Source organism: Bufo bufo, chromosome 6, assembly GCF_905171765.1.
Source record: "Bufo bufo chromosome 6, aBufBuf1.1, whole genome shotgun sequence".
In the NCBI taxonomy this organism is placed as follows: Eukaryota; Metazoa; Chordata; class Amphibia; order Anura; family Bufonidae; genus Bufo; species Bufo bufo.
In genome coordinates this window covers 105,205,380-105,222,499 of record NC_053394.1, presented here as the reverse complement: position 1 = coordinate 105,222,499, position 17,120 = coordinate 105,205,380, and the positions used below count along the sequence as shown (strand labels likewise).

The 17,120-nt window shown below is 42.2% G+C and overlaps 1 protein-coding gene across 1 annotated transcript in view; it reads left to right on the top strand.

Moving 5' to 3' along the window:
• LOC121005356 (hexokinase HKDC1-like) overlaps positions 1 to 10,151 on the top strand; it is a 48,335-nt gene extending 38,184 nt beyond the window's left edge. The window contains exons 13-18 of the mRNA XM_040438046.1: positions 929 to 1,024; positions 3,434 to 3,533; positions 3,913 to 4,096; positions 4,751 to 4,906; positions 5,752 to 5,985; positions 9,582 to 10,151. Coding sequence (XP_040293980.1) covers positions 929 to 1,024; positions 3,434 to 3,533; positions 3,913 to 4,096; positions 4,751 to 4,906; positions 5,752 to 5,985; positions 9,582 to 9,735 — 924 coding nt within the window. The 3' untranslated portion in view covers positions 9,736 to 10,151. The remainder of the gene's footprint in view (positions 1 to 928; positions 1,025 to 3,433; positions 3,534 to 3,912; positions 4,097 to 4,750; positions 4,907 to 5,751; positions 5,986 to 9,581) is intronic.
• The last annotated feature ends 6,969 nt before the right edge of the window (positions 10,152 to 17,120 follow it).

Genomic DNA, 17,120 nt, shown 5'->3' with positions numbered 1-17,120 from the left:
GCTGGTTAGCATTCGCCTTTTGGAGCTGTATGTTAGCCTGGATCAGCTGTTTCAGCACTTCCTCCATATCTGCACTGTTTGTTTTTTTTCAGAACAGCAGACTTAACCCAGGACATAAAACTTGCTGGATTTTTGTGCCAGCGCAGCCTCCACCATATGTAGCGGGATTAGCTCACGGGACCGCCGTCTCCTGGGATAGACGGGCGCTATAGGCACATAAAACACAGTCCAGTCCAAGCAAGTATGGTGCAACTGGCCTCAGCCAGTTTTATTGACTTTTGCAGAAAAAGAATTAAACAAAACAGTTCAAAACAAATGAAATACCTGGCCGTCTGGCCACTACTTCTAGACAGGTAGTAGTCCCTAACTACATGAAACTGAGCCTTGTGCCCAGCTCCATCAACAAAACACACTGTTGTTTTTACTCACACATAAGGGTTCTTCCCAGGAGCAGAGAGATCAGCTAGTGAGCTGTTTGCCCTTTTATAGCACACTCAGGTTGCAAGGTGATTAGCCACAGTTACACTGAATACCTGGAGTGGCTAATTGGAGCAGGGACCCACCCAACTCTCCCTGCTCCAAGCAGCCAGGCCCTTCTAACCAGGTTTTTAACAAAACCCTTGCAAAGAGAAAACCTAGTTTTCCTTGCTGTCAATTCCCTGGCTGCTTTTTAGAACGTATAGGACAGGAACCTAGGTGAAATGTAGACTCCTTCCACCACTTTCCCCCTGGTCCTGTCACAATATATATATATATATATATATATATATATATGGCTACAGCATTGTCTACAGCACTTTAGGAGCCATTCCTTTAGGAGTCTGGCAAAACATTTATTAGATCTGAAAAGAAAACAGAGTATAGAGACTGGTATGCAACAAATACTCATTGTAATATGCCCATGCACTGAGTTATGCTGTGTTCACAGGGGACATTAGTTGGATGGACAAAAGGTTTCAAAGCCACTGACTGTGAAGGACAGGATGTAGTAGACATGTTGAGAGAAGCCATTAAGAGAAGGAATGTAAGTATTTTTGTACTGTAAGAAAGATCATGATATCATGTGTTTTATGTGTGGCTATGTGGGGTTTATGCAAAAACATCTATGGACATCAACACCTTCCAACATGGAGGTAATGATCCAAATTAGGCCTCTTTCACACTTGCGTTGTTGGGATCCGGCATGCACTTCCGTTGCCGGAGGTGCCTGCCGGATCCGTAACAACGCAAGTGTACTGAAAGCATTTGAAGACGGAGCCGTCTTCCAAATGCTTTCAGTGTTACTATGGCACCCAGGACGCTATTAAAGTCCTGGTTGCCATAGTAGGAGCGGGGAGCGGGGGAGCGGTATACTTACAGTCCGTGCGGCTCCCCGGGCGCTCCAGAATGACGTCAGAGCGCCCCATGCGCATGGATGACGTGATCCATGTGATCACGTGATCCATGCGCTTGGGGCGCCCTGACGTCACTCTGGAGCGCCCGGGGAGCCGCACGGACGGTAAGTATGCTGCTCCCCCGCTCCCCGCTACACTTACCATGGCTGTCAGGACTTTAGCGTCCCGGCAGCCATGGTAACCACTCTGAAAAAGCTAAATGTCGGCTCCGGCAATGCGCCGAAACAACGTTTAGCTTAAGGGCGGATCCGGATCAATGCCTTTCAATGGGCATTAATCCCGGATCCGGCCTTGCGGCAAGTCTTCAGGATTTTTGGCCGGAGCAAAAAGCGCAGCATGCTGAACTGAAGACATCCTGATGCATCCTGAACGGATTTCTCTCCATTCAGAATGCATTAGGATAATCCTGATCAGGATTCTTCCGGCATAGAGCCCCGACGACGGAACTCTATGCCGGAAGACAATAACGCAGGTGTGAAAGAGCCCTTATTGTGTTCCTACAAATTAAAATGCAATATGTTTTGTGTCTGTGTGAAAACAATATATAATGGGATGATCCCAGACCTTAAGTAGGCATTCGTAACAAGCCCCTGAGGAGCCAGCGCCGAGGATGGGAGCGGTAATGGCCCTGATGATGTTGTATCCTATTGTACTCCCTCAGACCGTTGCTCCCTTGGGATCTGTGCAGTGAAAAGTTGGTATAAGGATCAGGCAAGAAGTAGAAGACTAAAATTCTTTCTTTACTAAGTGCAAAATAAGAGTTGTAGTACATCCAGCAGTAGTTGTATACAGTGCAAGTTCTCTTCCCAGATTATACGGTATGATGGCTGGCAAAGTAACAGATAACAGCACTTCTGGTATGCTATCTTGCTAATGTTTCTCTCCCGAACTTCTGATTAACAGCTGATAGCTGGCACTTTTGGCTGTAGGTGTCCAGTGTGTATTGCAGGCTTTTATAAGTTGACCTGACCTGAATATGTTCTAGGTGATGGGTGTCTGACCTGTAGTCCATCGCCTGCAGCAGGGTCTTTATAGCTGTGGTAGCTGGTCACTCTGCTTTAACTTTGTAGCTTTGAAGATATCTGTATTTTTTTTATCCTTTTGTCTCTCTGCAGTAGTGGTCTCACAGATGAGCTCACACTCTGATCCCAAAGGCCCATGGAGAAGGAGCAAAATGACCCACTTACGCACTGTCCTAACAATACCCTACCAAGAGAGGAGGAATGGGGTGTTAGCCCCATCCCTAAGCCAACAATAGCTCACCTGCTGGTGTTCAGTGCAAATATAAGATAACATTAAACACCAAACATTTGCAGATACCCCCAGATCTGGAGTACTGCACTTCCATGTGGAATAATTACTTATGTCGATTTCTCCTTAGGTTTTTTGGTGTTTTCCCCACCTTTTGGTGTTGGTTTTCCTGATTTTTCTTAGCTGGTAATGGTCAGCTGATTGGATGGTTGCTCAATGTGGTTATAGAGGTTAGTGATGTTTTTTTCCGTAGCCCAGTAATTGTGGGTCATTGAATTGGTAAAATCTATGTGACCCACCTGTTTTGGTATAAAAATAAGGATTTGGGGTTTTGGAGCTGTCTGAACTTCTGTAATTTTAGTTCCAACTCGTCCATTTTTTTTATTAGTGTCATCTGGTTGTTTATGTCTTTGTGGGTACTCACGGCCCCTTTGTTAGAAGGAGGGGTAAGTCACACTCATTTAATTACATGTTTAAGTCTGACCTTATGGCTGGACTATTTTTTATTAAATAAGTAAATGTTCTTGAAGGATACATTTCTTATTAATTTTTGTATTTTTATTATATATTGTTTCCTCACTTGTGACATCCAGGATGCTGCACAATAGATCTGCTTGGATTTTGGTTTAAATGATCAGGTTGTAAAATCCTGATGTGTCTGGGGATAATATCTTCAGCATGGTCGTAACATGACTTGCGCATTATAATAGTACATGTTCCATGTGTTGGCTTCTAAATCATGTATTATGTTATGTACACCAACATCTATATTCTATCCTGTTTTGAAGGAATTTGACTTAGACATTGTGGCTATTGTCAATGACACTGTGGGAACCATGATGACCTGTGGATATGAAGATCCAGACTGTGAGATTGGGCTCATTGCAGGTAATTATTTATATGAAACAGAATATAATAGAACAGCTGTATAGTTGTGTGGAAGCAAGCTCTATTTTAATCTGAAATCAACGTGTATGGAAGCCACTTTCCACCCATCACAAGAACGGAGAACAGGTCGTCACTACTTGTCATACCACCCAACCGCCCACAGAGTTACGGTACCTTGCCGTTTCTTGGTTTCCAAAAATGGATGGAGCTTGAGAGTGCTTTTCTCATCTTTAAAATGCATGTTTCTAGGGGAGAATACAGAACTTCTCTCAAGCACATGCCGTTCCCAGTGGAACTCTATGTGGCACCATACATCCAGGTGCTTTATACAGTAAAACATGAAAAAGTATATAATCTGAGGTACGTGTTTCTGCCGCAGGTACTGGGAGCAATGTGTGTTATATGGAAGAAATGAAGAACATTGAATTCATAGATGGAGATGAAGAGAAAATGTGTATTAACACAGAATGGGGAGGATTTGGGGATAATGACTGTTTATCCGACATTCAGACACAATATGATATACGTGTTGATGAAAAATCATTAAATTCTGGCAAACAAAGGTAAAATTGATTGAAAATGAAAGATGCAACATCTACCTTACCTATCCGCTAGTTTCAGCATATCTCTCCAAAATGTTTTGTGTCCAAAAAGTAAACATTGTATTGTCACCCGAAGAAGCTCTTCCGTTTTATTGGCCAGCAGCTGCAAAGCAGTCAGTTGTGGAGTTAGAATTGACTCTTTAATTGTCTCATAATAGCTGTGAGGGGGAGGCCTAGACTACATAATTCATCCCATCAATCTACTATTAGATGCTGTGACACAGAGAGAGAGCTGCAGCAGAAAGGGCATCACTCTCTCAGACGAGGCTTGGCAGCCACTCCATCTGTTTCCTGCACGTATAGTATATACTTTATGTCATGTCAGTGTATATACTGTCACTGTGTGTAATGCCATTGTATAATACTGTAGAGGTGGCCCTAACAATAAAATCTTTTAGTCCTCTTCCTAGATAGGCCCCTTTTGAGTTTGGGCCCCAAAGCAGCCGCATCCCCTTCTTCCACTATATCTACGCCCCTGGGAGAAAGATTGTCATGTACTTTATGATGTCTGAATTTTAAAAATATTTCATTTGATAATTGTAGAAAATACCAATAACTAAATAATTTGTAAAGGACTTGCACATATCTAATCTACCTATGCCTATGTACCACCAGATATGAGAAGATGACCAGTGGAATGTACCTTGGAGAAATTGTGAGACAGATACTGATTGACCTAACCAAACGTGGCCTCTTATTCCGAGGACAGATTTCTGAACGGTTGAGGACAAAAGGAATATTTGAAACAAAATTTATCTCTCAAATAGAAAGGTGATACATGTCTGTACATATCTACTAAATTTTCCATATATGAATAAAACAAAACTGCACCTTAAAACGCAATATTAAAGAGGTTGTCTGGTTTGATAATATTGATGGCCTAGATAGATCGTCAATATCATGAAACTAGAAAACCCCTTTAAATTAGATACAAGGGAAGGGCATTATGTGTCTTAGGAGGACAAATTGTTTGGATTATAGTGAAATAGTCCAATTTCCTATAGCTGGCCTCTTAGCAAAAGCGTTCCAATAGTAATTCTTCATGGATACAGCATATCACTACAGGGTTGTCATCAGCTTACTTTTGCTTTTTAATGGATTTTACAGGAGTTAAAAAAATTAGGCTAATTGTAGGAAATATGACAAAGTAAAAAAAATCAACAGTTAAATCCCCCGCTGCTCCAGTAGCAATGCAACGGTGGTCCACACATAGTCATACTTTTGTATGTTCATGGAACACCTCTACGCAGTGGCGTAACTAGAAATGATCAGGCCCCATAGAAAATTTTTGAACGGACCCCCTTCCCCCAGCAACTTTGTCGCAACTCCCAACTCCTGTGCAACCCCCACTCCTGAGGCTAGTCAAGATCGCGCTCTCAGACGAGGCCTGGCAGCTAATCCTTCCGTTTCCTACAGTGTCACTGTATATAATGTCAATGTTGAGTGGGCCCTGACAATAAAATCTTTTAGTCTTCCTCCTGAGGGGGCCCTTCTGAGTTTGGGGCCAAAGCAGCCACTTCCCCTGCTTCACCTGCCTCTAAGGATCCATCCTAGAATGTCATTTTTGTATTTACATTGTGTATATACCACTGATCGCTACTTTTTTCTTTACACAGTGATCGTCTAGCTCTCCTCCAGGTCCGGAAGATCCTTCAACAGCTTGGTTTAGATAGTACATGTGATGATAGTATTATAGTGAAAGAAGTTTGTGGTGCAGTGTCAACAAGAGCAGCAAAGTTATGTGGAGCTGGCTTGGCTGCCGTTGTGGATAAAATCCGAGAAAACCGTGGTCTGGACTATCTTAAAACTACAGTCGGTGTTGATGGGACTTTGTACAAGTTACACCCTCAGTAAGTTATCACAGTATTACTATATCAGTTAAAGGGCATCTGTCACTGAAACTGGCTGACCTGTTGCACGTGGGCCTAGCAGCTGAAGGCACCTGTGTTGGCCCCATGTTCATATGTGACCGCTGAGAAAAATGTTTTAATATATGCAAATGAGCCTCTAGGAGCAACGGGGGCTCTCTCTGGCATTGTCACCCCCTCTCCACTTTGATTGACAAGGCCAGGCAGTGATGACGTTTTGACTGCCTGGCTCTGTCAATCAAAGTGGAGAGGGTGCGACAGTGATCTGAAAAACACTGCATCAGTCCAAGTAAGCGACCCAGCATTTTGCTCAACCCAGCCAAAAGAGATAAATCAAAAATATTGGTTATGTGAAGTTATGGTTTTCCCCAATACTGAATGTTGAAGTCTGCTCAATGGACTGTGCATGTATGAGAGCCCTCATATTCACAAGTTCCTGGTTCTACCCAATACCTGCTACTGATTGCTATAGGGAGAGAGTTGCCAAGGCGTGAGGAGAGCCCAGAGCTCAGAAATATGAGGACTCCTGAGCTTCTGCAATGTCCTGGGTGGACTTCAGTGCTTGGCTCATACTGGAGCTGCTCAATACAGATTTTTGGAAAATGGATGGGTCAAGTCAAGAAAGTGACATAACATTTTGTTCACGATGGCTGTCACCAGATTATGTTGTTTTCAAATAGGGCAGCATAAGACTGGTGTCTGATTCCCTTTATACATATGAGTCTGACTAAATGATACATTAGTACATGGAGCCTACTCACTGAAGAGGAGTAGGCTCAGTGAATAATGCAATGAACAGTAATAACTCCAAGTGGATTATGTGAGAATTGCAGCTTACCTCATTCTGCATGATAGATTTGCCACACCTTGCTTAGGTCTGTATTACACTGCCCAATGTTTGGCTGATGGCTGATAATTACACAGGCTAATGCAAACTAAGTGTGGGTGGAACGATTACTACCACAGTCGTTCCTCCCTCATTCCGTTATGTTAATTATCGGCAGCACATCCCTGATTACATATCGATATGTGCTGCTAATAATCAGGCATCCTTCCTCCTGATGAAAGATGCCCATCAGCTGACAAACCAGAGTTTGCTTGTTGACCGGCTGATCGATTATACAGGTAAGTTATCAGGAACAAACGTTTCTATTAACAAGGATAATAGGCCCAAAAATCATGTGGTCTAATAGGACCATCAGACACTTTTCCCTACTTTCACCAACTCTTAGTTGGCTTACTTTATTTGTGTCTAAAAACTGACACATACCAATAATATATTTTATACAAATAACAACTCGCGCCCATTCTTTCAGTCTTTTTTGTGCAAATGAATAACGAATCTATACAACCACCATGAAAACAGTCACAAGGCCCTTAGTACATGGCAACAGAAGGTATACAGATCTGTTAAGGCAGCACCACCACCTTAGAGTGTCCTGATTGGATTCAGCAGGCTGTCCCAGGAACAACTATGGTTTTGGCACTAACAGCCATGAAAAGTCTTTAAAGGGAATCTGTTACCAGTTTTTTGCTGCTAGGTTCTAACAGCTGCAACACATGCTGAGTCCTGATATTCATGAGCTACTGGCTTTCTCTGCCCTCCTGCCACTGATTGACAGTTTTATCCAAATGTATTAGCAGAAGGGGGAATCCAGGAGCTCATTGTTTTAATGTGAAATTGAAGAATAAATAGGCTTACACAGGCTAAGTGATAAAAATATTTACTTCTACGATTTCAAAACAGGCTCTAATGCTATGAACTTAACTCTTTCCTACTTGGAAACACACAGCATTAGGGCAACAAAGGTACCATTATGATTGTTCTAGGGACATGGGTGCTTTTCTCTTGCTAGTGCCATACAGTTTTTGATACTGCACTGCTACATATCTACTTATCAAAACACCATTAGCATCAAAGGAGCTCTGATATCTACAATCTGCAATCTCTCACTACTCAAATTATTACTGTTACTCGAACCCTGCTTGGTTCTATAACTGAAAAGAACCCTGCTAGTGTCACTACCAGCGCCGGCAGATGCGAATCTCCCCGTACTGTCCGGTTGCCATAGAGACAATCTGATCTCCCATGTCAGGTATCCTGATGTCGTAGGTAACGTGATGCTGGGCATGTCACATGACCAGAAAGTGTGGGATGTTTAAACAGGCAATCTGCTGGTCACAAACGGATTGTAAATGGTTCTATATACCTCACCAGTGCTTTGGATTGTGGATTGTTCTGACCTCCTACTTCTGACTTTGGCTACTCCTTTTGACCCTTATTCTTGGATTCTGATTTGGCTTTCCTGCATCTCCTGGTTTGACCCTGGCTTGGTTCTTGGACTCACTTCTCCCTGACGTATTTGGACCTGGACTTGAGCACTCGTGTATGACCTTGGCTTGATATTGGTTAGTGATCTGCTTTCTGATTTGGCTTCATTGTTCCCTCTTGGTTTTGATCTGGTACATTTGACTATGAGTACTTTGGTTCTGGGTTTTCCTCAGTATTTGTGTGCCTGCCTGTTGCTTTGTTTATTGTTTTTTCCCTCTGATTTTTCCTGGTAAGCCCCATCATGTAACTAAACAGGGAACGTTTATCAGTTGTGGTCCACCACTATACGGCAGTCATGCAAGTAGGTAGGGACAGAGGTGCAGGTGGAATTTAGGGTTCACTTGTTTCCTCTGTGACAGCTAGTTTCTACAGACCTTCTACAACAGCCCCACTCACAGCTTGTAGCAGAGTTGCATAACCAATGTGACAATCCCTGTGATGCCATTCGGAGTGGTGCTACCTCTACTACCCTCTCTATATATCACCTTATTAACAATAAGTGTATTTAGTTACTCAAATCCCGCTTCTGACATTGTGTGTTAACATGAATTCAAAGATTTGAGAATAAGTAGGCTTTCACAGGCTAAGTGATAAAAATATTTACTTCTAGTTATTATTTCAAAGACAAAAAACTCATCTCCAATGAAAATAGCATCCAGGTAGGATGCTGTAGGTTACGGTGTCTTTCTTGTATTACCATGGAGCATCGGTTATGTGTTATGTGGGTAGATTGGCGGCGTGAGCTCCCCCATTGTGTTGTAGGCCATTTGATTATTATTTACTTTACTATTCTGGATGTGATTTGTATATACTTAGTAAATATTTTATCACTTAGTCTGAGTAACCCTATTTATTCTAAAATATTCAAATTCACGTTAAAACACTCATGAATATACAGGATCCATTGGCATGCGCTGGAGCTGTTCAATACAAGATTTTAGCAAAATGGCAGGGTCAATTAAAGAAAGTGAGCTAGTATTTTGCTAAGGAGATCTGTCACTATTTTATGTTGCTTTTAGTTAGGACACCATAAAACTGGTGACAGATTTGCTCTAAAGCACATTTTTTACGTGATTTTTGCTGTCATGAGAGTAGAATATGATGGGTGGAGAAGCTGAGCTCTGTGATGTGCATATAGATTTGGCTACAACTTTTAACTTTGGTACAACTACCCAAGATATCAAATATTCATCAGATTCAATAGCATTTACCATTTTCTGATATGTTTATTCTGTTTTTTTTTTAGTTTCTCTAGAATCCTACAAGAAACCGTGAAGAAGTTGTCACCACAATGTGATGTGACATTTATCCTATCTGAAGATGGCAGTGGGAAGGGAGCAGCTCTAATCACTGCAGTGGCCAAACGTTTCCACAGTCAAGAGGAACCAGGCAAGAATTAAAAACAGGTTACCAAAAGAGAAGGCAAAGAGTTACAATAATAACTATTGAGGTTCTGCAGGTGCTCTGAAGTTTAGTGTGAACTGTTAGGACATTGTAAAGGATAATAATGAAAAATATATGAACACTGTTCCACTTTTTTATTGTTCATTTGCTTTCTATTTGCTAAATTTTCAATAAAAATTACCTACCATTTTGATGCTGTATAGTCTGTGTAACGCCCTCACATACTGGCCCTGCTGCTTTCTGACACAGATCAACTATTCCTGGCTGTGTTATCTCTCTCTGCTTGTCTGCTCCCTTCTCTTAGTGTTCAAGGTACCACCAGGGAGGAGGTAGAAGATATATCATAGCAGATCAGTGTGTGGATTGGGAGGAAGCATCTAAGTTTTCAAAGGCATAGACTGTCTTGTATCAGACTGTACAGTCGTGGCCAAAAGTTTTGAGAATTACACAAATATTAGTTTTCACAAAGTTTGCTGCTAAACTGCTTTTAGATCTTTGTTTCAGTTGTTTCTGTGATGTAGTGAAATATAATTACACGCACTTCATACGTTTCAAAGGCTTTTATCGACAATTACATGACATTTATGCAAAGAGTCAGTATTTGCAGTGTTGGCCCTTCTTTTTCAGGACCTCTGCAATTCGACTGGGCATGCTCTCAATCAACTTCTGGGCCAATTCCTGACTGATAGCAACCCATTCTTTCATAATCACTTCTTGGAGTTTTTCAGAATTAGTGGTTTTTTGTTTGTCCACCCGCCTCATGAGGATTGACCACAAGTTCTCAATGGGATTAAGATCTGGGGAGTTTCCAGGCCATGGACCCAAAATGTCAACGTTTTGGTCCCCGAGCCACTTAGTTATCACTTTTGCCTTATGTGCCATAAGGCAAAAGTGATAACTAAGTGGCTCGGGGACTAAGTGATAACTAAGTGCTCCATCGTGCTGGAAAATGCATTGTTCTTCAACAAACTGTTTTTGGATTGTTTGAAGAAGTTGCTGTTGGAGGGTGTTTTGGTACCATTCTTTATTCATGGCTGTGTTTTTGGGCAAAATTGTGAGTGAGCCCACTCCCTTGGATGAGAAGCAACCCCACACATGAATGGTCTCAGGATGCTTTACTGTTGGCATGACACAGGATTGATGGTAGCGCTCACCTTTTCTTCTCCGGACAAGCCTTTTTCCAGATGCCCCAAACAATCAGAAAGAGGCTTCATCGGAGAATATGACTTTGCCCCAGTCCTCAGCAGTCCATTCACCAAACTTTCTGCAGAAGATCAATCTGTCCCTGATGTTGTTTTTTGGAGAGAAGTGGCTTCTTTGCTGCCCTTCTTGACACCAGGCCATCTTCCAAAGGTCTTCGCCTCACTACGCGTGTAGATGCGCTCATACCTGCCTGCTGCCATTCCTGAGCAAGCTCTGCACTGGTGGCACTCCGATCCCGCAGCTGAATCCTCTTTAGGAGACTATCCTGGCGCTTGCTGGACTTTCTTGGACGCCCTGAAGCCTTCTTAACTAGAATTGAACCTCTTTCCTTGAAGTTCTTGATGATCCTATAAATTGTTGATTGAGGTGCAATCTTAGTAGCCACAATATCCTTGCCTGTGAAGCCATTTTTATGTAATGCAATGATGGCTGCACGCGTTTCTTTGCAGGTCACCATGGTTAACAATGGAAGAACAATGATTTCAAGCATCACCCTCCTTTTAACATGTCAAGTCTGCCATTTTAACCCAATCAGCCTGACATAATGATCTCCAGCCTTGTGCTCGTCAACATTCTCACCTGAGTTAACAAGACGATTACTGAAATGATCTCAGCAGGTCCTTTAATGACAGCAATGAAATGCAGTGGAAAGTTTTTTTTGGGATTAAGTTCATTTTCATGGCAAAGAAGGACTATGCAATTCATCTGATCACTCTTCATAACATTCTGGAGTATATGCAAATTGCTATTATAAAAACTTAAGCAGCAACTTTTCCAATTTCGAATATTTATGTAATTCTCTTATTCTCAAACTTTTGGCCACGACTGTAGATTAGGAGGAAAGTGCACACAGAGCAGTCATCAGGGGTAGGTAGAGAAATCACATAGATTGTGTATCTATATATCTATATAGTCTGTACAGCTGATTTGTAGGAACCGCTGAAGTTGGACCCTCACCGATCAGATTGATGAGCGTAGGCCATCAATATATGAATCCTGGAAAATCCTTTTAAAGAAGAATACATATATTCTCATAGTATAATCGTCTTAATGGATGCAGCCAGTGTCAATGAAGGCGAGTTTGGGTAAGCAGCAGAACAGGATAATGTATCAGTCTTCATTCAGACAATACTATTAGTGGGCTAAGCAGACAGATGACTACATTGCAGCTGAAATAACACACTTATGAGTTAGAAATATCATCTTCGCTGCAGCAATAATAAAAGAATGTATTGATTGAGCTACATTGTGTCTGTCAGACGTAGATTGGAGCTTCTGAGCCCCAATACTAAATTTCTAACAGAGTGGCCAGATGAGAATAGTATGATCTACTCTGTGAAGGAAATTTGACCACAAGAAGTGGTGTAGGAATAAGAAAAGCAACACCAGCAAGGATAACCGCTCACAAATTTCCATAGGTTCCTACTGCTAGATATCAGCAACACTGTATGTAGGTGGTGTGGGGTACTGGGGGTATGACAACTTTTAAAAATTACTAATTTAAATCATTACCTGCTAGGCCTCTGTCTCACGTCTGTGACTCACAGACATGGTCTCCATGGACCGCTTACATATCCATAATGTAAGTATTCACATATCAATAGTTTTCCACAGACCGTGGGTCTGTGATGACACCATGGAAGCACTCACCATTGTATCTGTAATTATGGATCCTTCATGCACATTATAGTCTATGGGTCAGTGAAAACCACAGACACAACACAGATGCCCTCCGTGTTTGGTCCCTGGTTTTAATCAATCGTTTCTAGCAGATACTCTGGAAACCTAAAATTTTGAGCCTAACAGTATCTGTGTAATACAGATGACCCACAGATGGCAATAAATGGACACATGGACCAAAAACATATTCTTCACGAATATCTTCACAGATGAACTACTGACCATCTTGTCACAGGTGTCATCATGGACACAGATATGTGAAGGAGGCCTTAACTTTTGCACTGTGACTACAGACTGTACCTGTTTATATATACCAGTCATGCTCAACCTGCGGCCCTCCAGCTGTTGCAAAACTACAACTCCCATCATTCCCGGACAGCCTACACCTATCAGCCTACAGCAGAGCATGGTGGGAGTTGTAGTTTTACAACATCTGGAGGGCCGCAGGTTGAGCATCCCTGATATATACGGACCAGACGTACGAATCTAATTTGCCTTCAATAATCAGTAGCTAGTAATATGGTAAGATTATGCACACAATGTATAAAACACTCTCTAGTATGTACTTTGGCCACCAGTCTTGGTTTCCTTGTGTAAGTCAGGCCTGTAAAGCTAACAGGTTAGATTAATATAATCACAAAACAGATTTTCCATTGAGTGCCAGCATTGTCATTGAGGAGGAAACTAATGTGCAGGACTTGGCAGAGCTGATCATGGATGTGACCCAACTGGCACAGATTAATTCTAAACTCCATCATCCTTAGGCTACTTTCACACTAGCATTTTTACTGGATCCGGCAGGGTTTAGCAAAAACGCTTCCGTTACTGATAATACAACCATCTGCATCCGTTATGAACGGATCCGGTTGTATTATCTTTAACATTGCCATGAAGGACCCATCATGAAATACATTGAAAGTCAATGGGGGACGGATCCGTCTTCTATTGTGGCAGATTGTGGCAGAGACAACGGATCCGTCCCCATTGACTTGCATTGGGGGTCATTCCGTCTTGCTCCGCATCCCAGGACGGAAAGTAAACTACAACATGTTGCGGTTTGCTCTCCGGTATGGTAACGAAAATAAATGGAACGGAATGCATTTTGGAGAATTCGTTCTGTTCAGTTCAGTTTTGTCCCTGTTGACAATGAATGGGGACAAAACTGAAGCGTTTTTTTCCCCCGGTATTGAGCCTCTATGACGGATCTCAATACCGGAAAACTAAAACGCTAGTGTGAAAGTAGCCTAAATGTAATCCCATATAGACAATAGATATCACCATTCATACCTCTCTGCGTGTTTGGCCACCAGAATTATTCAATGATTTCATCACTAAATATTACATAGGTCAGAAAAGAGAACACGTAGGCCCAGTAGAGTTCCTCAGCACAGGCATGGATCTTGTTGTTATAAAATGTATTCACAGCGAGGCTGAAATTTGGATAATTTGCAAGGTCATTTATTTTATACAAAAAGAAAAATGCCATTCCAAGCAGAGGGCTGAACAGTGGAATTGTGCTTATTTAATAAGGTCACTTCAAGGCAGCTCATGGGACACAGACAAAATGTGATTTCCAGTAGACAACTGTAGCAGTAAAGCAGGGAGTGACCTGTAAGTCAGCAGCTCTGTGCACGAAACGGCATCACATGCCTGAGGAGGTAAGTGCACATGTGTTTTATATTATTAATAATATTTGATGAGATACCATAGCCCTGGATGATACACGAATTAATTCTAGTGCCTATGCTGGGAGTATGCTATGCAATACTCTATAACATGTAAATGTCAGATCTTAACTGGTTTGGAAAACCCCTTGTGGATCAAGATGATCACATAGGGACCCACTCATAGGTGCCATCATGATCAGCTGTTTCAGAAATGAAAAGAATAGAAAAACAGTGGCTCAACCAACCTGAGAAACAATGGTACGGTGTTCTCCCCACGACACACCCGTAGTCGATAGGAAAAATAGTAAAAAAAGAAACTGTTGGGGGGCACTCTAATATCTAGTAGTGTACGGATGAACCAGTCAGGTGATTATACCAAAATGAAAAAATAAATGTATTCCTATATTACATAAATAGACCATAACATTAACTTTGCATCAGAAATTGCTTCCTATACATGGACCCCAATAAAAATATATTAGTTGATCAACTAAATAGATGAAAAAATAAAAATAAAAAATGATAAAAAGCTTAAAATTTTAAAACAATGATGTCCAGTTCCGTTATAATATCGCATAGATACTTTATTGCTATGTATATTGAGCCCTTTGATATACACTGCTCAAAAAAATAAAGGGAACACTTAAACAACACATTGTAACTCCAAGTCAATCACACTTCTGTGAAATCAAACTGTCCACTTAGGAAGCAACACTGAGTGACAATCAATTTCACATGCTGTTGTGCAAATGGAATAGACAACATGTGGAAATTATAGGCAATTAGCAAGAAATCCCCAATAAAGGAGTGGTTCTGCAGGTGGTGAACACAGACCACATCTCAGTTCCTATGCTTCCTGGCTGATGTTTTGGTCACAAGTGGCTCAAGTGGCTCAGGTAGTGCAGCTTATCCAGGATGGCACATCAATGTGAGCTGTGGCAAGAAGGTTTGCTGTGTCTGCCAGCGTAGTGTCCAGAGCATGGAGGCGCTACTAGGAGACAGGCCAGTACATCAGGAGACGTGGAGGAGGCCGTAGGAGGGCAACAACCCAGCAGCAGGACCGCTACCTCCGCCTTTGTGCAAGGAGGAACAGGAGGAGCACTGCCAGAGCCCTGCAAAATGACCTCCAGCAGGCCACAAATGTGCATGTGTCTGCTCAAACGGTCAGAAACAGACTCCATGAGGGTGATATGAGGGCCCGACGTCCACAGGTGGGGGTTGTGCTTACAGCCCAACACCGTGCAGGACGTTTGGCATTTGCCAGAGAACACCAAGATTGGCAAATTCGCCACTGGCGCCCTCTGCTCTTCACAGATGAAAGCAGGTTCACACTGAGCACATGTGACAGACGTGACAGAGTCTGGAGACTCCGTGGAGAACGTTCTGCTGCCTGCAACATCCTCAAGCATGACCGGTTTGGCATTGGGTCAGTAATGGTGTGGGGTGGCATTTCTTTGGAGGGCCGCACAGCCCTCCATGTGCTCGCCAGAGGTAGCCTGACTGCCATTAGGTACCGAGATGAGATCCTCAGACCCCTTGTGAGACCATATGCTGGTGCGGTTGGCCCTGGGTTCCTCCTAATGCAAGACAATGCTAGACCTCATGTGGCTGGAGTGTGTCAGCAGTTCCTGCAAGACGAAGGCATTGATGCTATGGACTGGCCCGCCCGTTCCCCAGACCTGAATCCAATTGAGCACATCTGGGACATCATGTCTCGCTCTATCCACCAACGTCACGTTGCACCACAGACTGTCCAGGAGTTGGCAGATGCTTTAGTCCAGGTCTGGGAGGAGATCCCTCAGGAGACCGTCCGCCACCTCATCAGGAGCATGCAAAGGCGTTGTAGGGAGGTCATACAGGCATGTGGAGGCCACACACACTACTGAGCCTCATTTTGACTTGTTTTAAGGACATTACATCAAAGTTGGATCAGCCTGTAGTGTGTTTTTCCACTTTAATTTTGAGTGTGACTCCAAATCCAGACCTCCATGGGTTAAAAAATTTGATTTCCATTTTTTTATTTTTGTGTGATTTTGTTGTCAGCACATTAAACTATGTAAAGAACAAAGTATTTCAGAAGAATATTTAATTAACTCAGATCTAGGATGTGTTATTTTTGTGTTCCCTTTATTTTTTTGAGCAGTGTATATAGAATGTCAGTCACATCAATCTAAGGGAACCTGTCATCAACTTTATGCTGATCTCACTGAGAGCAGCATAAATTAGTGACAGAAATGCTGATCTCAGCGGTGTGCCACTCATGAGCTAAAAGTAAGTGGTTACTGAGAACCAACATCATAATCATTACAGCCCAGGCCTTTAGTCAAATTTACCTGAGAAGAGTCATGGTTATTCCTAATCTCCTGCTCTCCACCCCCCCCCCCCCCCAATCTGCTTGCTGATGATTGGCAGTTCTCTCCTAGAGAGAAAGGGAGAAAACTAGGTATTAGACTGTCAGTCATCAGCAGGAGAGCAGGAATTCATGAATAACCATGACTCTTCTCAGGTGGCCGTGACTCTTTTCCAGGCCTAGTCTGCAATGATTGTGATGTTGGTTCTCGGCAACCACTTACTTTTAACTTTTAAATGACAGACCGCTGAAATCAACTCACCTGTCTCTACTTTATACTGCCGTTAGTATGGGCAGCATAAAGTTGATGACAGGTTCCCTTTAAGGATTCCAGATTATCAAATCGCCATAATAATTTATATAATAATATATCAACTCTTATTTGCATTGCTGACCATTTGTATTGATCTTCACTCTTATATGCATTGTATATAATAATATATCAAATCAAAGCTTGAAGAACAATACAAATGGTCAGCAA